The following is a 26,604-nucleotide window of genomic DNA, read 5'->3' on the forward strand; positions in this document are numbered from 1 at the left end:
AGAGCCTCTGCTAACAGACACATTTTGGACAGGCTCTAAGTCCCGGGGACACTAAGGCTGGAGGGGTGGGGGCTCCCCTGAACCCGAGGATGGCCCCTATGGCCACTTAAGCAGAATGCCCTAGGAGCTGTGCCCCTGCCCACCCCTTCTGCCCCTCATTACTAAGGTCCATGCTGGGATGTCTTTTGTGTGAGTTGTGTTTATTCGGACAAGGGCTGGGTCAGAGACTTGGAATCCAGGCCCAGTGGTTGTAAGGAAATGGAGGTGGGGGGCTCCCTCGTTCTCCCCCAGGACAGACCGGATGGCCCTAGGTCCTGAGACAATGGGCCCAGGGAGGAGCCAGGTGCTGGGCCCAGGGCAGGAAAAGGATGACTTGAGGGTAAACAAAGACCCGCCTGCCCATGGACTTGAACTTGGGCTGCAGAGAGGTTGGCCAAGACTCTGCACCCTCCTGGGTGCCCTGTGGAGTTGGGGGGAGAAGGAGCCAGAGTGGGAGTGGGCAGAGAGAGAAGATGGTGGCCAGAGAGAGAATGACAGCAAGTAGCCATGAGTGCCTGGTTTGCTCTCAGGGTTTCGTGTATGAGCTTTTCATTCTTGAAACCACTCCACAACGGACTGTCATCATCCTCACTTTATATATGGGGAAACTGAGGCATGGAGGGCCATGTCCAAGACTACACAGCTAAACAGTCGTGGAACGGGATTTGAACTGGTACCTCTTGCTCCAGACCCTCATTCTAATCGCTGCCCCATCCTGCCTCTGGAAGCAGGACTCCCCCTACACAACCCCCTCACCTATTACCCCTCTGGGATTGGTCTCCTCACCAGAATTGCTTGTAACTTCCACCTGGACAGAGGTTGAGCACACCCTTTCCCCAAGGAAGGTAGGACATACCCACTTCTCTGGTTTGGGACTCTGGATTCTCTCGAGAATTCTGGCACACCTGCCCACGTGGGTATTTTGGGGAAGAGGGTCACATCTGTTCTTATATGTCTGGGGCATCTCCAACAGAATGTCTTCCAAAGTGACCCCTCTCTTCCAAAGTGGGGGGCACAGCAATCCATTAACACAAGAAAGAATATGCTAGAACTCTATTTTTCTAATCTTTTAAAAATCTCTCTTCTTGCATGTATTTTATAATGGAGAGATCATGAACATATAGTATATAAGAACAGTTTGTAAATAAATATACATATATTCAGAGATGAGTGTTCAAAATTTTTATTTTTATTTTTAAGACCAACTATTGAGGTATAGGTTGCATTCAATAAAATACAGACATTACAAGAGTTCTGCTGACTGGCTTTTGACACAGATGTATATCTGTGTAGCCACCACCCAATCCAGGTATAGCTAGGCCATTGCTACAATCCAGAAAGTTCCTTCCCAGGTGTACTTTCCACCTCCGCCCAGGTGACCCATGATCTGCTTTCCATCACTTGGTTAGTTTCTTCTCCTTTTTCTTCTTTTCAAATTATGGTAAAATACACAAAACACAAAATCTAGCACATTAACATTGCTATGCAACCACCACCACCATCCGTCTCCACCAGCTCCCCTCCCTCTTCCCCAGCCCCTGGCACCCACCATTCTACTTTCTGTCTCTGTGAATCTGACTACTCTAGGGACCTCAAAGAAGTGAAATCATACAGTCTTTGGCTTTTTGTGACCGGCTTATTTCACCAGCATAATGTCCCCAAGGTCCATCCATGTTGTAGCATGAGTCAGTACTTCATTCCTTTTTTAAGCTGAATAATATTCCATTGTGTGCGTAGACCACATTTCGTTTATTTATTCATGGCCACTTGGGTTGCTTCCTCATTTTGGCTGTTGTGAATAATGCTGCTATGAACACAGTGTATAAATATCTGTTCGAGTCCCTGCTGTCAGTTCTTTTGGATGTACGCTAGTTTTGCCTGTACCGGAACTCCGTGTAAATGGAGTTACACAGCGTGCGTTCCTCTGTCTGGCTGTCTTTGCTTGACGTTCCATCTGTGACATTCATCCAGGTGGCCATGTGTGTCCACAGTTTGTTCCTTTTCATTGCTGAGTTATGTTCTTTCGTGGGATTCAACATGGTTGTGGATTCTTTTGCTGAAGGAGAGGTACCTGGGGCCATTCCGTGAATAAAGAATTAGGGAGTATGACCTGCAGAGCCAGGTGTGCAAGGTGTGTCTCAGACCTGACAGTACAGAGCCCCCACTTCTGCATGAAGCCCACAACCCTCTGAGGAGGTCCCTAGACCAGGCCTCCCCTTGTGCTGGATACAGAATGAGATAGGCCCTGCTCCAAGGTCTCCAGGCAAGGAGACAAGAAACAGAGCCTGGGGGGGCTGGCAGGGGGGAGTCTCAGTAAAACTTGCCCTCTGTGCTTCTGACTCCATGGTGGTTTCTGCTTGATGGTGCCAAGATAATAAACCAGCAAGTGAGCAAGTCACACTGACAGGACTTCCTGAGGAGGCCCACCAGCTGCCAGTCCTGGCTTTCAGCAGGAGCGCTGCCCTCTTCCACACAAAGGCCACAGCCAGGCCTTGGGGGGTGGAGGTAATCTCCCTCACAGGGAACTGGCCCTCCCTCAGGGCTTTCAGCTCCACTCACCCAGACTGGAGCCCATCCCTTTGGTAACCGGAAAGCTTTTCCAGGCCACCTAGGGAAGCAGAAGAGGGTAAAGTTTGGCCTCCTTATCAGGGCTCCCTGGAGGGAAGGACAAACACAAATGAAGCCTCAGAGCTGGACAGTTTGCTGATAAGAGGAAGGCTGGCTGGGTGGTTTGGGTGAAAGCAGAAGTGGGTGGGACCCTCGATAATCTCAAGCTGCACTGATCCGGACCCCAGCCCTAAGCCCAGGAGCTCAGAGGCCAAAAACAAAGCCCCTGGCTTGGGGCCCCTTGGGAACCATTTTTTCACCTCCTGCCCCAACTTGCCTTCTTTATAATGCCCTTACTATTAGGCCTGAAGAATCAAATGTTCTCAAATGTGGGCCTCAAGGGTGCAGCCCTGCCTCTGCGTCATGTGGTCTCCTGATGTGCGTTTATTGAGCACCTGCTGTATACCAGCCCTCAGACCTGGGTTTTGGGATTCAAAGATGGAAGACACAGTGAGGGCTAGGGCTAGGTCATCGGGACAGTGGCTGCAAGAGGGGCATGACAACACAGACGCTAAGGGCCATGAGAAAGCCTCAGGGGAACTTGGAGGGGATGTCTAACGGGGAAGTGTCCCAAGGAAGGAGGCCCAGCAATTTGCCAAGGATTAGCAGGATTGGCTTAGGTCACTGACCAAGCTTCCGTGGGTTTGGCTGGAGGCCAGGAAGTTCTGAGTTCTCCGTGGGGCCCCACTGGCTTGTTTCCTTTAGGGAAGTGGGCTGATGTGAAGGTTTCGATCGGGGCTCCTTCGAAAAAGGAGAAGCAGAAGCCTGCCTTGGTTTATTGCTACTGGAATTGACTGCATGAGGTGAGAAAGGCAGGCCCCTTCCTGAAGCCCAGCGGCCAAGCCATGCCCATTCCCAGGGAGGGTGGGGGGGCTACAAGGTGTCTGCCACTTGCCAAAGGAAATGCAGGCCTCATTGATCCCCTGCTGGTATTGACCTTGGGCAAGGGCCTGTCTGTGACATGGGCACATTCACCGCACCTCATAGATAATGGAATGTGGGAGTCTCACTAGAGGCCTGGAATGTTGAACCTTCCGGGCAGTCACTCCGTCATCCACCCTCAGTGCTGGGAGGAATCTGAGGTACAGAGAGGTCACAGGCCCCAAGTGGTAGGTGGGTGTGAACCCAGGCCCTCTCGCCCCCAGGCTCCTACACCCCCTTACCCACCCCTCCAGGTTGCCTGGCCTGGAACGGCTGTCTCACCTGTATCTAAGAAGAAGTGATCTGACACCACCTTGCAGGGACAGGGGAAAGTGGGCTTGAAAGGTATGACCTCCAAGGAGAAGCAGGCATCGTTGGCTCAGCCGCCCCACAGGCGGACGGACAGCCACTGCCAAGACTGCTCATTGGTAAGAACAGGGGAAGGCTCCAGATACCCCAGACCTGACATGGTGGGAGGCCAGTGAGGGATGAATTACGCTGTGCATGGGGCACACGCTCCAGGAGTTTGGAGAAAGGAGAGACGAGGGAGACGTGAAGCAGTAAGCGTGCCTCTGGCCAACCCAACCCATCCCAACAGATGGGATGGCACAGGCTCTTTGCTCATCATTGGACAGGGAAGGCCCCGTTAAAACAGAAGTGGGGGAACAGAAGAGGGCATGCAACTCAAGCCTGTTTGTCTGAAGGCTCATCAGCAGCTCCAGGCAACATTTGATCAGATGACACAGGGCCTAAAATTGGGGCTTCAGGTTATCTTTGCGTTGCAGTGGTCTGCAGTCCCACTGTCCCCATGACAACAGATCACTGAGGTTTGGCCGTTGTGAGGAGCTGGGTTTGGTTTTCACAGGCATCTGCTCAGAGCAAGGCGGCAGGGAGAGGGTCAGAGGAACGAAGTCCTGTTCCCGGGAGCTCAGTGATTGTTGATACCAAATCAGTCTTTAAAAATTCAGTGTTTAAGTGAGGAGTCACAGGCTACCAGGCCAGACAGACCTGTGGTCACTTTGGATCCCAAGGTCACCTGGGGCCTGAAAGCTGGAGGAGGGTTACAGCCAGAGGCACCTTCCAAGTCCAGCTCACATGGAGCAGAGACCCCAAACCTCAGAAGCTTCTAGAACCATATTCCTAGACTGGATTATAGCCCAGCCGCCCTTCCGAGGCAGCACCCTGGATTGTGCGGTGGAGGTTGTTTTCAACCTGGGCATCATTCATTCATTCGCTTTTCAGCACCAAGTCCCCACTGTGGGCCAGCCACCACAGAGACACCCCTGCCCTGGTGGTGCGGGAGCCCGATGAGGCCTCATAGAGAAAGAGGAACTAGATGCCAGAAACGTCAAGTATAAATTCAAGGATTAAGTGGTACAGACACCCTCCAGTAGACTGATTGTATTGGGTAACTGGGGAGGGCTGTGTGAAGCACCTCTTGACTGGGCAGTCAGGGCGGGCCTTCCTGAGGAGGTGACGTTTGAGCACACACCTGAATGAAGGGAAGGATGGCGGCAGCCGTGTGGATAGCTAGGGGAAGAGAGTTCCTGGCAGAGGGCATAGCCAGTGCAAAGGCCCTGAGGCAGGAAAAGGCCTAGCAAGGCTGGTATGGCTGGAGTAGAGGTGAAGCAGAGACGGAACCAGAGCCAAGTCTTCTAGGAACTATGGAGCCAGATTCCCAGGCTGCAGCCTGATTCCTCTCTGGGCAGAATTTTCCAGAAGTCACCTGCCTACGTCCCAGGCCAATCATCTCCCTCAACTGTAGCCAGAAGGGGAGGAGGAAGGCATACGGGCCTTTCTGAACCCTTACTTGTCCACCCTGGAGCCACCTGTGGCCGCCCGGCTGGCCTGTCAGCAATGGGTTTTTAATTATCTAAATATTGCCTTTGCCCTTTACTTCCCGCCGGGACTGCTGAGCTCTGCAAAAGGCAAGTAGCTTTCAACGGCTCTACTGGGGGGTGCAAGGAACAGGCAGCTTTTCTCCCTCGCCTGATTACCAGAGACTATAATCCGCTGGGTTTTTTTGTTGAGAAACAATACAGCAGCATGGCAAGGACTTTAGAAAAGTGTATGCTGGGTTGGGGAGGCAGGCAGAGATACAGGAATTACCCTCCATCCCTACCAGCATTTACCCCCTGGCATAACTGGCCTCAGCTCTGGCCACATGTGTCCTTTATTTATTTTTAACTGTGTGGCCACGTGGCCTGGTTGCAGTTTGCAGCTGGGGAAGCTTGGCAGGGGTCTGAGTCTCAGCTGAAGGTGTCTTGAGGGAAGCCAGCCTTGGAAGCAGGTAAGTGATTTGATATTGGACTTTGCCACCTTCCCAGGCTGTTGGTGAGGGGGTCGTGATGGAGGACAGAGCAGATGTGGCTGCTTTCAGGGACGAGGTCATGTGCCAGGCCAAGCCAGCTTGTGGAAAAGCACAAAGGAGGCAGGCTCCATCCCATAGGAGCGTGGACATAGGATTTAAGTTACTTTTACTACCCTCCATAACCCAACCTCCCTCTCCTCCTGGGGTGGGGGGGATGCGTCTGGGGACCCCTCCCCATCCCTACTAGTCCTCCTCCAGCCCCCAAGTCTGCCCGCCACACGCACTGGGCTGAAGTGGCCAAAAGCCTACACTGGTGGATCTAGGCTTCCCATCTGACTCTGCTATCTTGGCCAAAATGGCGCGCCTCTAGTGTCGTCTGGCCCCGCTCTCCTTCCCTCTTCTTCTCACAGCCTTGCCCACTCCTGTAAGTGGCTTAATTAAGGAACTGTGTGGTTTATTTATGTATGGACCCAGCCTAATTGGCGTGTTTGTCTTTTCTCATTATTCCCAGCTGGACAGAGCCGTTTGAACAACAAATGCAAAAAGGCTGGATTTCTCCAACACAGTGTCTATTTTTGAAAGCCTGCTCAGTGCCCCCACTATTAGCCATGTGCACATGTTTGCCGGCTCCAGCCACATGCCCATAAGCACTTAATTGTGGGTGCAGTTAGTCAAGGCGGGCGGCTCTCTGCAGATTTCAGGGGTGAGGGAACCTAATTACACCTGCAATTGAGTGCTTTCGCAGGGACAAAAGATGCCTGTTCAGCTAATTGCAGACACCAAAATTGCCCCCACAGAAAGAATCCCTGGTAGAGGCTTTGAGAGCCAAGGCCATGAGTTGTAATAAAGAACGGATAACTCGAAATTATAGCTGTGGGGGGGTACTTGTTTTGGCCTAAAGGATTCGGCTCTCTACAGCAGTCATTACGCCTCTGGGTTGTTTTTTTCCACGGCAGAGGCTGTTCTGTGGCTGGGTTTGTTTGTTCATTAGCGCCTGCCTTCGCACAGCGAAATGTCACATTGAAGGGAAATTTGGGGTTAATCACCCTCTCTCACCTATCTTCTGGCTGAGTAGAATGATTCACCAGACTTACCTGGAACGGACTAATTTCTGCATGCTCACCTTCCTGAAGGTCTCAAGTCCACTGTATTGGTTTAATGAGTCCACAGATACGTACTGAGCTCCTACTGTGGGTGGGGCGTGGTTCTAAGGGACGTGTTGGTGAGCAAACAGAGCCCTCATGGAGATTACATTCTGGTGAGATGTTCGACTGTGCCACTTCTCCTGTTATGGTTTCCTCTTCCATCAGGCTTGTCTTGTATTTCTTTATCTAAGCTGGCAGAGTTGCAGAGACTTCGATAATTCCCACCTCTGGAGTCATTGTAGATCTGCTTGTGTCGGTTGTTGTTACTGCTGACGCTCAGCCAGGAGGTGTGGCTATCTCGTGTGCCTCGTTATCTTCAACTGTGTGTTGGCCATTATGTTTGGAAACAAAAATTTGCAGGCATGATTCGAAGCCCAGGATGAAGGTGCTGTCCATCAGGAGGACTTGTATTTGTTTCTGGCAGGTGCCTAGAGACACTACCACTTTGGAACCTTTTTAATCTAGTTCAAGAGTTGCTGTTCCGAGGGCATCACTAGAGACTCCAACCAAGCTGTGCTTCTTCACGAGGGCTGGCAGGCTCTCCCTTCACTCTGACCTTGAACAGGTAGTTCTCTGGGGTCCGGGCTTATTATGAGGAGGGTCTCCTATTAGACCTCCAACTAGTACAGAGGCCTCAGACTTTACTTTCTGTCTCCCTTGACCTTCAAGCCCATAATAAACGGAAATTCAAATTTTACCAGATCCACAGATGCTCGTAGGGTCAATGTTGCCTCTGGGCCAGATCAGCTCCAGGGGTTTGTTTCCCTGTTCCTTTTGGCCTGGTGAGGCCTTATAGTCTTGTCAGCTCTTGGTGCTTTTAAGAAGCTCAGAGATATTTTTATCCAGCTTTTTGGGTGGATTTTATAGGCCATTATGAGAAACAGGAAGTCCGGGCCACTTCTCTAAGCAAGATGGTATAGGGGGACAGGGGACAGGGCATGAGAAGCATGTCCATGCTTGGCATAGAGAGTGGCAAGGAGCTACTCACTGTGTCTAGTGGTCAGGGCCTGAGCAGGCAGCAAGTCCAGCATCGGGGAGAGAGCAGCAGAGAAAGTCTGAAAACCAGTTGACCCCCTAAGGTCCACCAACAGCAAGAGAGCAGCTTGAGTATTTGTCTACTGAGATTCAGTCAACATGGAGTGCCCGGCCCTGGGCCAGGGGCTCCCCCAGGTTCTTCTGTGGGCCCAGCCAGAGGCAGAACCTGGGCAGTTGGAGGAAGCCACAGAGCTGGCCCATCTGAACCCCTGGCTGCTTCTCAGGTATCACCGGTCTGACCATGCCTCCACCACCTGGGTTCAGCTCTTCGACAAAGTTAAAACCACTCCTGGAGTTTGGCCAGATCTCACCTGGGTCACAATGTCTCACCCACCTCCTTCCTCTTGACCTGGCTTTAAGTGCCCACAATTATAAGCCACTTGGTGGACACAGCAGGGCCAGAGGTGTGGCCCATAGGGTCAAGTTCTATGTCTGGCAGCAGAGGGGGCCTGACACCCCATTTTTTAGCACCTTTTGTTAGAGAGAGGCCCCCTCAGACAGTGAGGGGCCATCTATAGGACAGGCCCACCGGGGGTTATGTTCGTGAGCAGTGCTGTGAGAACTTGCCCCACGTGGAGCAGAACACTCAACACACACGTACTCTTCCAAGGGTGACATCCCTGCCTCCCTGCTTGTCATTTGTATGACCTTGGGCCTGACCCTTCACTTCTGGAGCTCAGTTTCCCCATCTATAAAGGAGGTAGTGGTTCTCACTCCTTAGCACTGAAGAGGAATTGAACAAGTGGAAAAGAGAAGACAGCGCCAACTGAGCTGTGAAGTTTGGGAACATGTTATCGGATGCCGCCTTGACCCCAGCCAGAGAAGGCATTATAAAGGGTGCCTGGCCCAGAAGGTCAGTTAGTTGAGTTTGACTGGATCATCAGCTAGCTTCCCCCATGTCTGACCTTTGGTAGGTGGGAAGGAGATTGCTCTGTGTGTGACTGTGTGCATGCATGTTGAGATTTTTCCAGTCAGGGCTGGGATGTGGGGAGAGTGTGAACCCACCCTCGATCAGCAGGCGAAGGAGACGAGCTGCACGGGGCAGCTTTCTCTTTGGAAACCTGTTCTGTTTCTTAAATGTCAGAGTGAGCAGATGGCGTGTCTGAGTTTTATTAATCATGGGCTCGCAGAGCTGGAAGGCCTGGGGGATCATTTAGTCCAAGTGTCCTACCGAGGAGGAGACGGAAGGCCAGAGAAGGCCACAGATACACCGCACCTGTGATGTGGGTGGGGTTGTGCTGGGAGCCAGCGTCCTCTCCTAAACCCACAGGCCTCCCACTCGACTGAACTAAACAGGTGTATGCTCTTCCCACCCCGGGAACAGTCATCCTACCTCCCAATTAAAAGCTGAAGTGGAGCTGATTCTAGGATAATCCACCCCCACAAACAACCGGAAATCCTGTCTTTGGGACACATGGGTCGGGCTTGTGGTCGCCAACTGCGAATGTTACGGCTGTGGTGCTCTGTTCAGCTCAACACAAACTGGTGTTTGCCAGGTGCTGTCAGGGAACGGATGATGGTCGTGAAGCCTGGGGGACCTGGCCACTCAACACTTGGCTTGTTGGTGGCCCTACTGGAGCCACCTCTTTACCATAATTCATCTGAGCCACATAACTCCTCCCAACCCCAGCTCTTCACTGATGTTGTTCCCTCCCCCGTGGCAGCTGTTGAAACGGGCTGTTAACACAGGGTGCCCGGAAGTTCACCTCGTCACATGATGTGATGAAATTGAAACCGCCGTTTTAGCCCAAGTGGGCAGAATGGCTCTTTTGTCCTGACTTTCCTAAATGTATCCTCCAGCTGTTCTAGTTAGCCCTGAGATGGCTCCAACCAGGGCCACAGCCTTGGTTCTATAAAAATAGTAAAGGTGAGGCTAAATCACACTAGAGTGTAAAAGGCTGACAGCAAATACTTTGTCTTCAGAGCAGGTTTTGTTTAGGTTGGAGAGAGAGATTATGGAGAAAAGAGGAAGACACTGAAAAGCCCAAAGTACCAGGGCTGCCCACCGAACATGTTGCCCACCCTCCCTTTTCCATATGAACACCGCAATGTCACTGGATTCTTCCCCTTCTGATCCTGTTTCCTGCATGACCAGCTCATCCCCACTTTAGAACTATTGGTTCTGACAGCACCAGAGAATCAGAGACAGCTAGAAGACCACAGCACTCTGTTCATCCCCTCTAACGTTTTTATATAGTGAAATTTGGACCAAGAGAGGGCAGGTTTTGCCCAAGGCCATCCGTAGAACTAGGCCTAAAACTCTGTGCCTCTGAGTACTGGCTGGATCCTGATTGCTACATCAATGGCTGTTAATGGGTGGGGGGGGGGTTGTGATTTTTATCTCCCCTTCCTCTAGAGGAAGTTTGGCCGTGTCTGGAGACATTTGCATCGTCACAACTGGTGTGTGCTATGGACATCTAGTAGGCCAAGGCCAGGAATGCTGCTAAATATCCTACTGTGTGCAGGACAGCCCCACAGCAAAGAATTATCTGTCCCCAAGTGTCAGTCAAGCTGAGGGCGAGAAACGGGAGCCACATCCATGCTTTGAAAACGACTCTGCAGGAAGAAAATCTCGTGTTGGGGATGTGTCAGGAATCCCTTCAGATCTTCAGGCGTGACCCATTGGAGGATAAATAAAGCGCAGCTCAGGCCACGTGAGAGTGGGCAGAGATGCAGAGAGATGCAAGGGAGATGCAGAGGGAAAGGAAGTGGCAGGGCTGACCCAGGATTTCTTTGCAAAGTAAAGGTAGAGAAGGATAAAAGGGGCCCTGAGCTCCTCACTCCGAGTCTGTCACCCTGAAATCCTGTGCCCAGCATGAGGGGAAAAGAAGGCATGAAGCCACCTTGTAAGAACCACAGTCTTGTCGGCCAGAGGCTACACAGACCTGAAGCAGTTAGGCCCAGGGCTAGACAGGGAGATCTGTGTATCATCCACAAATGGGTAATTACATCCCTGCAGTAACTTCTTTCCCAGCAAACAGCAGCAGCCTGCAGCGGGAAGGGCTGTTCACAAATGCCTTTTTCCCTTGAACAGGCCTTTGCCTGGTCCCCCGTGTGCAAGCACAGGCTGGGAGAAGAAAGCCTCGTTGGCTTGCCCCCAGGCAGCAGAGCAGGACAGTGGCCCGGAGCAGGAGGCCACACACAGGCTGTGTCCACAGAAAGTGCCACAAACCTGTCTGCGATTGCAGGAGCCACATTGACCACCCGTATTTTCCCTCCCCTAGGAGACTTTCTTCAGTGCTTTCCGACAGCGGTGTGCCAGGGCTGTGTTGGCTCTGTACAAAGCAGAACCTTGACAACCAGAGCTGCCTGAGATTATGAATAGACTGCCTGCAGAAGTGGCCCCCTGCGTCCCGGGAGGTGTTCAAGGACAGGTGGAGGGTCCCTTTCCGGGGATGAGCTGGCAGTCCCCGGCAGTCCCAGACTCAGTCTCTGTCTGATTTCTCTGGCACTCGTGCAGCCCATCGGAAGGAAACCCTTTGACCATATCACTGCTTATGTCTTGTAAAACCATTGTTTTGAAGAGTTCCCAAATCAGGCAGCCTGTTCCAGCGGCAGGCCTAAACTGAAGGTCAGGTACGATTCTATGCATAGACTGCAACATGCAATGTGCTTGCCCCTCCTGGGTTGTTTGTTTTGCTTTTAATTAAAAACGGTTTCTGGACTAAAGCCTCTTTGCCAGCTCATAATAGAAGGAGATGAGGGGGGTACCACAGAGAGCAGTTTAAAATGCAGGGTCTGGGTTTAAATCTGCCCATTTCCTCTTACTGTGTGACCTTCGGCAAGTCATTTTACCTCTCTGGACCTCAGTTTGCTCATCTGAAAAGTGGGGACAATGAGAGACTTATTTTGTTGTGAGGGTGAAATAGATAATGCACTTAAAGTATCCAGTGCGGTGCTGGCCATTAAGTAAACATCTTAAATGGACCTACTGGTAGGTGTGTTAACACACTAGTTGCTGTAACAAAGAGGCTCATCACACTAAAAGTTATACTTTAGACACACAATAGAAATTATACAGTGATAGTTTTTTCTCAATCATGTGCCCACATTATACACAATTGATGGGGGTCCAGGGAAGGAGCCTCCACTCTTAATATTTGGGGGGCTGATGGAAGTGCTGTGTCTTCTATACATGGATTCAAGGTCATCCTGGGAGCTGACATCTGGTGGGCAGGCCTGGAAGGAGAAAATGGAGGCTCACACAGGCAGTTTTCCTGGGCCAGGCGTGGAAGTGGCGACTTATTTCTTCCACCACAATCTCTTGGCCAGAACTTGGTCATCTGGCCCCACTCATCTGCCTGGGAGGCTGAGAAATATAGTCTGAGTATGAGTCTATGAGGAAAGGCAAACAGATTTGGTGAAAAGCCAGTCACCAGGCCTTCTAGTTGTTATTGTTGCCCCAGGTTTGTGGGGCCCCGACACAGAAAGCCAACAGAGCCCTCAGTTCATAGGTTGATCGGGCAAGGCTGGCCATTCCCCGGGGCAGATGGAGGAGGTGGGCAGGTCACTGGAAAGTCCCGCATATCTCAGTGGGGTATTGACTTCAGCTTCATGGAAGATAAGCGGCCTGAATGCACAGCTGTCCAGGGGCGCTGGACACTTCATCTTCCTCCAAGCCCTTGCTACAGACCCGAAGGAGAAATTGACCCAGCTGGCCCAAGGCCCATGGCATCCAGCCTTGGACAATGCCCAGGGCCTCCCTGGTTTGGCAGGACAGAGGGCGTTCCTTTTTTACAGAAATGACAGGATGTATTAGTTTCAAGTGGCTGCTGTAACAAATTACCACAAACTGGGTGGCTTAAAACATCAGAAATTGATTCTCTCCAAGTTCTGGAGGCCAAAAATCTGAAATAAGGTGTGAGTAGGGCCACCATTCTCCCTCCAGAGGCCTTAGGGGAGATCCTTCCTGCCTCGCCCAGCTCCCGGAGGCTCCAGGCCTTCCTGGGCTGGTGGCCGCATCGCTCTAACCTCTGCCTCCATCTTCACATGGACTTTTCCCCTGTGTGTCTTCCCTTTTTATAAGGGTACTTGTCAATGGATTTAGGACCCACCCGACAATCCAGGATGATCTTATCTCGAGGTCCTTAACTTAATGGCATCTGCACAGACTCCTTTCCCAAATAAAGTCACATTCACAGGTCCTAGGTATGTCACATTCACAGGTCCTAGGTGGAGACATGTTTTGGCAGACCACCATTCAACCCACTACACAGGGCAGATGGAAGAGGACACAGGAGGCCTGGGTAGATCCCTGAGACAGGACAGCACACGTTGGGGTACGGCCTGGAGCCACTGCATAATAGGAAAGCAAAAGGAAAGGTACTACAAAGATGGGAACCAAACCTGGGTATGCAGACGTCACAGTGAGGTGTGACTGGACAGAGGTTCCCCCCCCTTTCTCTTCTAACCTCCGACTTGCTTATGCTGAGATCTGAATATTCTACACAGTCGCATCACCTAAAGGCGGGTGAGGGTGGGGGTTGGGCGTGGGTCTGCCCCCCCCCCCCCCCCCCCCCGTGTGCCCTTGGGTCAGTGACTTCCCTTCCTGGGGCCTTGCATCCTGTGTACAAAACAGGGAGTGGTCATTGTAGGTCTGCCTTCTGGGTGGGGGCAAGTTCCAGACAAGATAAATACAGCAGGGAGCATGGAACAGTGGTGGACTGCGGCCCCGGCCGTGGTAGCTGCTCTTGCTGCTATTATCGCCATTATCCAAAACACAGGAGTCATTACACACCCGTGTCTTTTCTCGAATGCAGGGGGGATTTTGTCCTATTTTCCAGGTGAGGAAACTGAGGATCAAAATGGTGATGTCACGGTCCTAAGGCACACCGTGGGCGGGTCCCAGCTGGAATTTGAACTCTGGTCTGTCCGACTCCAAGCTAATGGTTATGAACATGGACTCTGAAACTAGCTCAGGTTCAAAACCCAGCTCTACCACCTACTGGCTGTGTGTCCTTGGGCAAGGTGCTTCACCTCTCCACCTCATCTAGAAAATGGAGCTCCTAATGCTGACCTTGAACAGGACTGCCGTGAGGAGCCAATGAGTTATCTGTGAAATGTGCTTAGAGCAGCAACTGGCACGGTCTGAGTGAGTGCTCAGGAAACATCAGCTGGCATGATTATCCTAAAGAGGGAAATGAGGGGGCCGCCCTGAAGGGGCATTTCAGGTTAGCCATTAGGCCTCCCAGACTCCCCTCTCCTCCCTGGCCTGGAATTTTTGGGAAGCAGCACCCCTCTGCAGAAGGCAAGTTCTTGGCCTGGCTGGGATGGCCACCAGAGTGTCCGTGGCCACACACAGCCTGGAGCCGAGCGCCCCACCACTGCATACCCTAGACCCATCTGTAGCCTCAGTGTTCTCGCACGTGCTAGGAAGCTATTTTTATTGCGTTCAGCTGATGCTCTTGGCTGGCTAGGCTGTCTCCGTGCTGTGGCAATGGCAGCCCCGTGGCAATGGCAGCCCCGCTAGAGGGAGTCTGGGCCCCCTCCATTTTGAAGGAGCAGCTGGGGAGAGGTGGGGAGGAGGCGGCCCCCTGCATCTTCAGAGTGGGGATCTGGTGGGCTTCACCCTGCGTCCGGGGAAGCAGCCAGCCCCAGTTTGTTTTCCCATTGAGAGATGAAGCGATTTTCTTTTCTTTTCACTCTTCCCAGGTTGTGGTCCTGAGCTTCCCTCTGACGCTGGGTTGGTGTGCAGTGTGGGCAGGGGTCTCAGGGAGTTGGGGATGACTTTGCCCTATGGTGACCCCAACCTCCAAAAGGAGGTCTGGGGGTTTAGCCTGCCATTTGCTGCCTCTTTTCTCTAAATGTCCAACTCCCCAGAGGTGAGCTAAGAGAGGGAGGAGAGGGCATTTTGCCATCAGGCTCTGAGGGAGACTAGGGGGTAGAGAGACATCCTATTCTTGCACAGAATCCCACTGGAGCAAAAGCCCAGAAGAGCGCTGCTCTTCTCACCTGGGCACCTGGCAGCTTGTCTGGGTGTGGCCCAGACTGGCTGCCCCTAATGCCCAGCCAGGCCTTAGGCACCCTCAGAGGAGGTGTGGATCCCCTGGGAATGAATGGCTGTAGTGATGGGTTCCAAAAACTACAGCCAAGCCACAAGGGCCAGTGGGAAAGGGAAAATCCTTCCAGCTCCCCGTTCAGCCACATTATGGCAAACAACCTAGCCATTCAGTGGAGAGTCAGCCGTTAAGCAGGCTGCTTGGCATGGCGGGGCTGGCTTTATATTTTTCAGCTGTTTTGGCATCAGGTCGGGAGCTGCGGTACAGCCACCCTCCCATATTTTCCTCCCTTACAGACGTCCCTGTCACCAGGAAATGTCACTAACCTACTTTGAGCCTCCCAGACTCAGGGCCAAAAGAGGCCTACCTTAGGTATCACTAGAATCTTGTAGTTCATCTCCTTCCCAAGGGTGTGGCTAAAAAGCATTTAAGGGTTGGCCTGAGCACTTGGAGATAATTTGATGCAGGCAGTCAAATACTTATGAGGGAGATGTTTGCCTTTGACAGGGAAGCAAAGATCAGCTGGTGCTGGCCCACAAGGGTGGGGTCCCCTCCAAACAGCCTCCCACTCCTCTTACTGCTCACCAGCCACCAGCGAGCCAGGCCCAGAAGCACTCCAAGGCTCTGGCTGCCTCCTCTCCCACAATTTCAGTTATGGTTGGCCCCAGAGTGGCTGTCTCCTGGGGGTCTTGCATAGATGCCAGGCCAACTGGAACTCAAGGCTAGAGACCCCCTTTGCCATCACCGCCCAGCTGGGAGCATTCCCCACAGGTGGCTCTCAGAAGGCAGGCTCCTTTTGGCACCATCTTCCCCACTTTAGCAGGGGAGGGGGGCACCCAGCAGATTGGGGAGCACTCTCCCTCTGTACCCTGCCTGTGATTGGCCCATAATTACAGGCTTATTGCCTGTACAGCTATTGTGTAATGACATGTTTGCAAATTAATTTTTATGGCTCCTGCCATTAGCATATACAGTAGAGGAAGGTTTAGTATTAATTACTACTGTTGTTCGTGTAATCCCGGAGAATTAAAAACCAATAAAAGAATGACAACAGAAACTGATAGTTTAGGGTCTTTTAAAAATAGTTTTATTTTTTTCCCCAAAGTAGGAGCAGCAGACATTTTCCAAGCTCTTGAGGGGTTAGGAGGGTGGGCATCAGTTCACCCCGGCCAGGGCATCCGCTGCTTGCCCTACTGCTCCCCACTCTCAAAGGGGCGCAGATTATCTAGTATGCGGGTGATAAGTGGGTGATAAATGGGTGGGAGGCGAAAGCGGGGGTTGAAGCGGAGTCTGCCCCAGGCCGGGGTAGGGGTGGGGTGGGCAGGTGCTGCACCCCGACCGGGCCTCCCGCGCGGTAGTCTTCCTCTCAAGGCCCGCAGCGGCGGCGGGGAGTGCGCCGCCACGCAGTCCTGGAAACAAAGGGCCGCCGCCACCAAGGGCCGGGCGCGACCTCCGGGGTCCACGCGGGGCGGAGCGGCCAGATGCTGGCGGCAGGCGCCGGCGGCCCAGAGTGGCCCGTTCCCTCCAGGTCAGCAGCCACGGCGCCCTCCTGGGTGTCAGTACGCGCTCTGCCGCCCGCGGGCAGGGGGCGCCGGGCGGGGCGCAGCAGGTGCTAGGGGGGATTAAGAAATGCTTCTCCGCAGCCCCCGGCAGCCTAGTGGGCGGAGAAGGCAGCTGCCGGAGCGCTGCACCCACCCAGCGGTTGGTGGCGGCCGGGAGGAGCGCCATCCCTCCCTCGGCTCGGAGCGTTCCGCCTAGCCCATTTGAGATTTTTTCAGGGGGAGGGGTGAATGGCAAGTAGGGGTCAGAAGTCACGCCAGGTCCCCCACCTCCTCCAATGTGCCCTCCGGGGCTCTCCTCTAGAGTATCATATTCCGGGAGTTCAACTGTCATCTGAAGCCGCCGCGTTTAGCAGGGACCCTGGGCTGCCGCTGGGGACCCCTGATTTATGCAGTGGCTGGGAAGCGTTGGCAGGAACCCAAGTCTGGCGTGACCGCGGTGCTACGCCGTGCGTACCTGTGGGCACAGGTCTGTTCCTCAAACCACAATGATTGTATCTGGGGTCAAAAGGTCACCCCTTAGTGTCACCAAGTCGTGATTCTTGCTGGTTGTGCCACCCAGGGGCCCTTCAAAAGGTAAAAGGGCTTGAAAATAAATTGTCACATCAAGAGGCAGCTTTGCAAGAGGCAGCTTTGCAGCGACCGTTTAAGTATGTGTGTGCGCCAGGCATGGCTAAATGGATCCTGTCTCTTTAAAATCGCTGGGCTGGACAATGAGCGCACAGGATGTGGTTTGGCGGCAGGGTTTTTTCCCCTTCGATTTGGGGAATTATCACATGGGGCCTTCTTGAGCTGGTGTGAAAGAAAGGCAGCGTGGGGAGGAGAGATACAGGCTCCACAGTCACACACACTCTGTGCAGTTGATCGTTTTCTTAAACCAAATTAGCCAGGGCTGTCGTTACTATGGTGCAGCCCGGGCTTGCAGAATCCCAGTAATAGCATTTATTAGGTCTATTTGCCTGGAAGCATGCCTTCCCGGATCTGATAATGCACCAGTGCAGGGGAAGTGTGGGAGATGGTATGAAGCATTTGATTACACTTGCAACAGGGATTTTTAAGGGGTGGGGTGTGGAGTGAGGGGTGAGAGGAAAAGGAGAAGCTGCTAGCCATAGAAGCTCACCCCTAGACGGCCGGTGTGCGTTTCTGCAGCCTTGTGTGGGTTTCACAGAAGGCGGGCCAGAGTCCCCGGCACGGTTTGGGGATCCTCCTCCCAGGCCCCGGCGGCGAGTGAACTCCCGGTCCCCACAGCTGTCAGACGTGGGTGGGGAGGGAGGGAGGACAGGCAGGCGGGCGGCCAGAGTACAGAGCTGGGCAGCCTGAGAGGGGACCCGCGGCGTCCGCAGCCTCCCACTGTTTGCAAACGGCCTTTGCTTTGGGGCAAAGGGGAGCACCGTCGCCAGCAGCCGCACCTCCCCGGGCTTGGAGAGGGGAGCCTGGCTCTCTGCGCCTCGGTTCCGGTCGGCATGGATCTGCTGCCCGGCTGGGCGGCCGCGCAGGGGGAAGCTCGCAAGTGAAACTATTATTATCGCCCTGCGAAGCATGGAGCTCTTGGAAGATGCCGCGTAGAGACGGAAGGAGCCGCCGTCGCCCGTAGCCGCTCGCCGCTGCGCCCCTACCCTTTCGCTTTCATTAGGGGAGACAAATCTGCTGTCAGGCAGCCAGCTTTCCAATTTACCGATAATGATTCTTGCATGAAAATTGATCGAGGGGCTCTCCACTCCCGTGCGCTCTCGCCTCCCTGCTCTCCTGTTTCTCTGCCCGGGCCCCCGCGAGTTCTTTTTCCTCCTTCCCTCACCCCTGTTCTCTGAGTCAGTGGTGGGACGGAGGGCCAGGGAGATAACAAAAAAAGGGGGGTGGCGAGAGGGGGAGGGGAGCCGGCTCCCCGGCCTGCTTTCTCCTGCCCTAGACTTGTTTGCAATCGCTGCCTCTTTTATTTACGAGAAGAAATCTCCCCCTCGGTACTTCTTGGCTGTTTGGGTATTAATTTTCTCCTCTCCTCTCTCCCGTTTGCCCCCTCCTCTTCTCCCCCCAACCCTGCCCCTCCTCACCCAGTAGCTAAGGGGAAACGAAAACAAAGCCGATTTCTCCTTGGCAACAAGAGATACCCCCCCTCCCGCTGCCCCCCCTTCCTTTTTCCTTCTGGTTCTGAACGTGAAACCCTGTTGGAAACAGGTCCCTTGACCCTCGCCCTTGACATTCAAATGGCTGAATGGAGGAGAGATTGCTACTCGCACGTCTTGGGGGCTGCTTTTCTCTCTCTCTCTCTCTCTCTCTCTTCTTTCAAATGAGTAATCCTTGAAGATCTTAACCCCCCAATTTCATCACCCTCACCTCCCCCCTTTATTTTTCTCGCACTCCTCTCGGCTCTCCCGCCTGCTTCCCTCCGCCGTGCGCCCCCCTCCTTTTTTTATTTGCATCTCAAGTCCAAAAGACAGAAAATACACACGCGGCGAAGACACCGGGCAGCCGTGGAGGCTCCGGCCGGTCCTTGGTCGTCAATTACCTCACTGTGGGTCTGCCAGGGCCAAGGTGGCCGAAACTGCCTGGGCGCTGGCCGGGGAGAGAGCCTTTTGATCATTTTAGGGAGGGGAAAAAAGACTTGATTTTTTTTTTTTTCCCCGTCGCTGTCGGGATCGCTCTTCTGCCTTTATTTTATTGTTTTGGACATTTTTGAGCGCCGTGGCTTGGACGGCGCTTTTTGTCTCGTTGCTGGGTTTTAAGAATTTTTTTTTCCTTCTTCATCCCTCTCTGGCCACTATGGAATTCTAATTTGAATCATGTTTGGATTGAAACCTCCTCTGTATTACTTACCAGGTAAGCGAGCTGTGCGCCTCCTCGGGTCCTGCGCGGCGCCGGCGCGCCCGGGATCGCCACCCCATGCGACCCCCCAGGCCTCCCCAGCCTTGGGGGTTGGCGCGGTGGGTCTGCCGAGCCCCTCGCAGGCGGGCGCGCGCGGCCCCGGCTGCTCCCGCTGCGGTCCAGCGGGTGGTGTGTGTGCTACGTGCGGCGGGAAGCACCCACCCGCCCGCCGCCCCCACCGCGCCGCCGCCGGGGGTTGCTCGTCTCGCTCCTTTTGTCTGCCGGGAGCTGGCTCCGCGGCGGCGGCGCAGCGAGAGGTCGGAGCACTCAAGCCTTGCGAGGTGAATTAAGCACCGGGTGTGAAGTTACTTTCCTGCAGGCCGCCGCGATCGTATGGCATGCGCCCTCCCCCGCCCCCAGTCCCGGGGCTTATTTTCCTCCCCTTCCAGGCAGCCCCGTGCGCGGTCTCTGCGCGAGCGTGGCGTGCCCGCCCCCCCCCCCCCCCGCCCCCCTCCCTGCCCGGGATTCCCTGGAAGGTTCTGTGCCTGCCGAGGTCGGAGGAGGGGGCCGGGGGAAGCTCGGGAGGGTGGTTTGCGTGGCTTCCTGTTTTCCTAACCTTCTTGCGCGCTGACAGCAGCTTGCCCTGTAACTTTCTGTTTCGGGGCAAGTCGCACTTGCAGACCAAAGGGGAGCGGCGGGCTGACAGCAGGGAGTTTGGGGGCGTCTCTCTTGAGTTCACCTTATTTGGACTTTGAAACTTTAAAAATAATTACATGTAAGCTAAGGGGAAGCTGTCGAGCCAGGTGTCCCTGGCGAGGGATGTGGGAGCCTTGGTGATCCCTGGGGCCCTACCTGCCACCGAGCTGTCACCCACCCCCAATGCCCGCGGGGTCGGTTGTAACTCACCAGGCCTCCTTCGGCGGGGCCACATGACTCACAGGTCAGGAAGGCAGGTCTGCATGCGACCTTGTTCTAGGAATGAGTTGTGTTTTTATTTTCCCTTCCGTCCTTTGAGAGTTTCATCTTGCCTGGGCATTGAACAGTTCCTATGGAAGTTAGGGCGTCCATGAATCTGGGGGTGGGGACACGTTGGGGTGCTGACAGGAGAAGTTTCTGGGCTTCTCATTGTTGGGGCTTTTAAAATTCTGTAGAAAGGGCTGCCTGTGGAGGTTTGTTTCTGAACTGTTTTGCTGGGGAGCATGCACGTGCAGGATGTTGGGTTTTGATTGTTTTCCCTCTGCTCAGAAAGCCCTGTGACTTTGGCTGAGGTGCCCACAGGCACCTCGCAGGAGTTCCTGGGAGGAGCATAGTGGAAGGAATGGGCCTGGGCAGGACCCCGCTCTGCTGGATCTGGCCCTGGCTGTCTTGAACCAGGATACACGTTTTCCCCAAGTTGAGAGAGCAAGGGGAGGAGAGTAGGGGGGTAACGTAGGAAGGATTTCTCTCTGTTCTGTGTGAAATCTGTACATTTACTCTTTTTGAGTTTCTTTGTGACTGTTTTAGATCCCTCGCCCTTCCCAAGAATGGACAAGTTCTGGGTTTCATGCTTGGTGTCTACACCACTTTCATAGGAAGAATGTTTTTCAGGGTCTCCCCTTCCTTCATGATCTCTATTTCCTTCACTGCCTGAAATGCAAATCCAGCATTTTGCCTCTGTCCGAATTGCCCTGAACAGATCCAATCCAAATTAGAACCAGAATCCCCCATTGACAGAAGGGTTATGTTCTAACAGAGGGCCGAGTCCTCAGGGGCTCAGAGCCGGATGGGATGAGAGCTGGTGCCTGGTGAAATGAATCAGAGCCTTTTGAACCCAAGATGTGGCTGACCATTCCTTCTGTGGCTGGTGTCTCTGTGCACCTTTCCCCCACCCCCTACTGTGAGCTGCTGGAAAGCAGGGACAGCTCTTTGTATCCATAACACAGGTCCGGTGCCCACCCCCCCTCCACACACACACACTGTGCCTTGCCTTGTAGATACACAATACAGGTTTGTGGCAAGAATGAATCTTCTTAAGTACAGGACATCTTAAAAGCACAGTTGCTTGTAATCTACACCCCACTTCACCTGCCAGTGGGTGGCTGCTGATTTATATTTATTCATCAGGTGACTGATTTTCTATTTACACTTGGAGCCTCAGAAAGAAAAGGAGGAAGTGTCAGGATAGGAATTCAAAGCAATTAAGGGAAATCAGTCCTGGCTGACAAAAAGCCCTCAGAGGCAGGACTGGACCCCAGGGAGGTGACGAGTGTGGGAAGGTCAGGGCCTAAGTCAGTCCCTGCCTATGGTGGGAGGTTTGTCCCCCACTAGAGTTTTCTCTTTTCTAATCCCCCCACTAGGATCTTGTACTTTATAATTTTGGTGTAATAGTGTAGAAGCTTAACTGGGAAAAAGCACGATCACATGCTGTTGCTTTCCTGGGCTTCAGTTAACTGATCTCGGAGTAGTAGCCATAGTCAGAAGGCGTGACCTGCTGCTCTTGCCTGCTGTCAGCCCCCCTTGCAAGGGGCTGCACAGGAATCTTCTGTAAATTTCACTCCCACACAGTGAGATAGGTGCTGGCGCCTTCTCATTTCACGGCAGAGGGAAGTGAGGCTCAGAGAGGCTCAGCGATTTGCCCAGCTCGCAAGTGGTGGACGAGGACATGACGCTAGCTGCTGCCTACCATGTTAGCTCGGGAAGGAAGGGCCTGGAGGTGGCAGCTCTGCGCCCTTGGAGAGACAGAACCCTGCCTGTGGGTGCCTGACACCTAGGTGTTCTCGAGCTGGATCCTGTCACAGTGTCTGTAATCACAGGGAATGAGGGCCCAGAACCTGCTCATCCAGCCGTTACCCCGGGGGTGGTTCATAGTCAGACTGGCACCAGGCACTGCTCCTCCTGTTCGACAGGTGACAAGACGAAGGCTGGGCAGTGGAGGTTTGAAGTTCAGCTCTACCTCTTCCAAGATGTGACCTTGGGTGGGTGACTGGAGCTCTCTGGGCCCCCGTTTTCCCATATGTAAAGTGGGATCCATAATTGTATTGACCTCAGTATCAGTGTAACGGAGGGGTTGGCAATCCACGGCCTGCTGCCTGTTGTTGTAAATAAAGTTTTATTGGCACACAGCCACACCCCTGCTTTTATGCATTGTCTGTGGCAGCCGTCCTGCTGCAACAACAAAGTTGAGTAGTTACAATAAAGCCTGCCAAGCCTAAAATATTTATTATCTGGCCCTTAACAGGGAAAGTTTGCCGAACTCTGGTTAAGAGATTAAATGAGTGAATCCTTACAAAGCACTGAAGACGGTGCCTGACACCAACTTAATGCTTAGCAAGGGATGGCTCAAAATTATTATCATTAAGGCAGAATTATTTGCAGAAAGTTACAGGGCTTCTTAGTGTTCGAAATGGGACTAGAACTTGGGTCTTTAGACTGGGCCCTTGGCTCCCACGACACAGTATCTGGTCCCTATGTGCCCATTCATTGATGGGGGGTGGGGGTTATGTCCAGCAGAGGGATACGTCCTATGCTAGGAGAAGGGGGCACAGGCATTTGTGAAGGAAGCTGAGACTAGTGGGTGGATGAGTGGGGTCTCTAATCGTCTTAAACTTTCCTTCTGTGGGCATGCACTCAGACACCCCCTTTCCTGAAGTCCACTAGACTTGGAGCTCCAGGCAGGCGGAGACTGTGTGTTTCCTTCATTCCCAGCTCAGCGCCAGACCAATAATAACCGTATTAAAAATAAAAATAATGAGGAGGAAACAGCAGCTACTTCTTATATAGTACCCGTTTCGTACTCGACATGCTATTAATTTAATCCCACTTGCCAGCTAAAGAAACTGAGGCACAGAGGTTGAAGTCATACAGACAGTAAATGGGGCAGCCAGGCTTTGACCCCAGGCAGTCTGGCTCCAGAGTCCCTGCTTAATAAATATTTGTTGAACGAATGAGGGAGGGAATTGGCGGTTGGTGTTGGCGGTGGCGCCCTGCCGGCCCCCTTATCTTGTTCCTGGAGTTCGTGAGGGAGGACTCCTCAGCTGTCAGCTGACCCCACCCTGGCCCCGTGCTGAACTCTGGGTGACCCCGCCTTCCCTGAGGGATTGACTGTCCACTGCTGGGAAGGATGCTCCAGAATCTCCAGTGAGGAAACTGAGGCCCAGCGAGGGCTAGGGCTTGGCCCAAAGCCATACAGCCTGCTGATGGTTGCTCTTGGAGAATCTGGGTCTTCCTAGAACATTTTCCCTGTCCCCAGCTGCTGTCCAAGGGTCAGCCTGACCTGGGCCCCTCTCTACACAGCCTTTGACCTACTTTCCAGAGACTTCAGTCTCCCCTGCCTGGAGTTGGCAGTGCCACGGAGATGTGAACCTAGGCCCAGTAGGCCTGTGGGATGCTGGCTAGATTTTTTTTCCATCCCCCAGACTGCTTCCAGAAAGTACCCCGTGTGAGGCTGGGTGGGTCTCTGCTCAGGCCCACCTGGGGTGGAGGAGGCAGCTAGAGGTGAGGACAAGCAAACCCACCAACTTCCAGCTGCTGGCTCCCAAGTCTCCGGTGTCACCTCAGAAGCTGAAGCTGGGAGGGGGTGTACGCAGTTGCCAGCTGTGACTGAGCTCATGCCCAGCTCTGGCTTGTCCTGGGAAGCTTCTGGGTCTGCTTTGGGGCCCAGTCTGGAACCACCCCAGGCCTGCTCTGGGGGCAGGTTGTGCCTAATGGGATCTGAGTCAAATAAAAGACCAACATTGCTATTTCAGTTGTGATTGAGAAAGCTGCTTATTTACAGCTCAGAAACTCAGCGGGGACAAGCATTTCAGCTCCCATCTAGCACTTTCCAGGCAGTCACTAATTAATCTTTCGATACCCCTGAGAAATGGGGAGGGGCCACCACATTTCCATCTGTCGGCTGGGAAAGCCGGGGGCCCTTTTGTCCCAGCTGCAGCCCAGCCCTTCTCTGAGGGGCCTGGTCTGGTTCCCACCCCCCTGCTCAATTTGGTTCTCATTAAGATTTTTTTTCTTGCTTAAATGTGTTGTTCTTACTCCATGGGTGGGAATCTGATATCACCCCATTGGAAACTCTCCTGCTTCTTATCTTCTTGACTCTTGGAGTCAGGAGAAGTTTCTTTTAAGCTCTCGGAGCAGTCATTATGATACCTGGATTCCTGCCCTAGAATGAAGCAAGGATGGTTCTCTTCCTTCTATGCAAGAGGAAGTAGAGGGTTGGAGGGGCAGCTGGCCAGGGCCACCCAGCTCCCAGAGACAGAGCCAACGATGGGAGGAAATGTCAGGACTTGGACTTCTGTTCCAAGTCCAGTGCTCCATCTCACTTGTCCATCTTCCCCCAGTTGTGGACATGTGTGAATGGAGCAGCCCCACTGTGCTTCCTTCTCTCCGACGTCAAGTGCAAATGGGCCCCTCCAGTCATCTAGTCTACCCTGGCATTTTGCAACTAAGAACACAGAGACTTTGCCAGACCTGTTGACTTTTAATTCTTCTTAGATTTTTGGTAAGACTGGGTTTGTAGAAATGGCCTCTTCATCTACTATGGTCCATCCTATCTATCATACTCTACTTTGCAGGGGGGTGGGGAATCAGGCTTTTGTAACCCCTAAAGTATCCTTCCCCAAAGGGCAGTGGGCTCCCCTCTTAGGGGTCCTCAGCAAAGCAGTTTTTCATCCATATCTGGAACTGTCTCTCCTTGGTGGTCTAACTACCTAGTCAGAAATTTTGAAGCTACTGCAGGTAGGGGTACATTAGAAGGAAAGAGGGAACTTGGGGGTGAGGGAATAAAAATAGATGTCGTGCTTTTTTTCTTTTTCTTTGTTTTTAAGAGCTCCATATAGATTTAAAGTCCTTTCGTTAATTTAGGAACATAAAACCGTGTGATGTATAGCTTGGTGTGCTCGTAAAATTACTAAGTGTGGCATATTTAGAGCTGTGAAAGCTTGGGGTAAAAGGGAAAAAAATCAGTGAGAATTATTTTACAAGTCTTTAGGGGAAAATGCATTTTTCCGGCTCTTTCCTACTAATGCCAGGCCCTCCACAGCTCAGGCTGGGGTTGATAGTTGCCCTGAGCCTGGATGACAGCTGTGCTAGAAGCTGAGTGGGGTCCTGGGGCTGGGGGAGGTTTGTGTTAAGCCACGCTCAGGTCTCGCCCCCAGAGCCTGAGCCCACCCGGTCCCAGAGGCCAGGCCCCACCGGAAGCCACGGCCTTGAAGGATCACTGCTGCCCTGTCTTCCTCCCTCCCTCCCGCAGCGAGACAGGAAGCGCCCTCTGACCAGGCCTGGACTGCTGCCCAGTGGGCATTTGGCCACTTGCTTAATGGCCTGCAGGGTTGGGAAGTCACGGAACATTGGACTTGGAAGGGACCTCAGAGGTCAGATGACCTAACCCCGCCCTTCTCTCGATTTGGTGGTCTCTTAGGGGTCCCCTTCCTGACCTGCTGTACCACCGTGGGTTGTTAGAAGGCTGCTTTATACACGGAACATGCATCATGTGCATTTGACCTAGTTCTGTCCTCCCAGAACACAGAACACGTCTGTCCCCTCCTAGGTATCAGCACCTGAGCTGGGTGAGGCCTGCCTCACGGGGTGCAAGGCCCTGCGCTGTTTTGACCCGGCAGGAGCAGTGAAGGAGGTCTGTGCCTTATCCTCATGTTGCTTCTGGAACAAACAGGGCGCAAGGTGAGCAAGGACAGAGTGCTCTCGAATCTCCCAGGAGCACCCTAGTGGAGGAAATCCAAGAAGGCTCCATGAAGGAGGTGGCATTGGAGGCGGACCTGGGAAGGGAGGTACACAGAGGGGTTGAGGCTGGGTGAAAGGAGGCCAATACAGCAAGTAGGGATGAACAAGAATAGGGAAGCCGCTCTGAAAATAATCAGCATGTTAAGTTCACGTCAGGCATGCTGAATGCTGGGTGCTGGGCCATCCCTGCCCTGGTGGTGGTTGGGGGTGTGAATTGAGTATCCAGGGTGACAACTGCTGGTGTTTAGAGGCCTGTGTGGAATTTTCTGGAAGTGTAGAGGAGGCTACGATTGGGTTAGAGGTGGGGGTGGAGGCCATGTCCAAGAGGCCACAGAGCTGGCCTTTCTACTCTGGGGAAAAAGCCACCCGTCTCACCCCTGTTGGGCACTTGAGAAGCAAGGCCACTACGTCTGCCCTGCTTCACAGCAGCACCCTCTAGTGGAAGGGCTCTGAAACCTGTGTATTCTATAAAGGGGGGG

The 26,604-nt window shown here is 53.3% G+C and overlaps 1 protein-coding gene across 5 annotated transcripts in view; it reads left to right on the forward strand.

Annotated features, from left to right (window-relative positions):
• GSE1 (Gse1 coiled-coil protein) overlaps window positions 1-26,604 on the forward strand; it is a 418,445-nt gene that overhangs the window by 289,439 nt on the left and 102,402 nt on the right. The window contains exon 1 of one of the 5 annotated variants that reach the window (XM_081030564.1): window positions 19,072-19,429. The exons of the other annotated variants lie outside the window; for them this stretch is intronic. Within the exon in view, the coding sequence (XP_080886690.1) occupies window positions 19,393-19,429 (37 nt within the window). The 5' untranslated portion in view covers window positions 19,072-19,392. Of the gene's footprint in view, window positions 1-19,071; window positions 19,430-26,604 lie in introns of those variants that run through there. 5 annotated transcript variants of the gene reach the window in all.

The sequence above is a fragment of the Rhinolophus hipposideros genome (genome assembly GCF_964194185.1).
Source record: "Rhinolophus hipposideros genome assembly, chromosome: 21".
Taxonomy (NCBI): Eukaryota; Metazoa; Chordata; class Mammalia; order Chiroptera; family Rhinolophidae; genus Rhinolophus; species Rhinolophus hipposideros.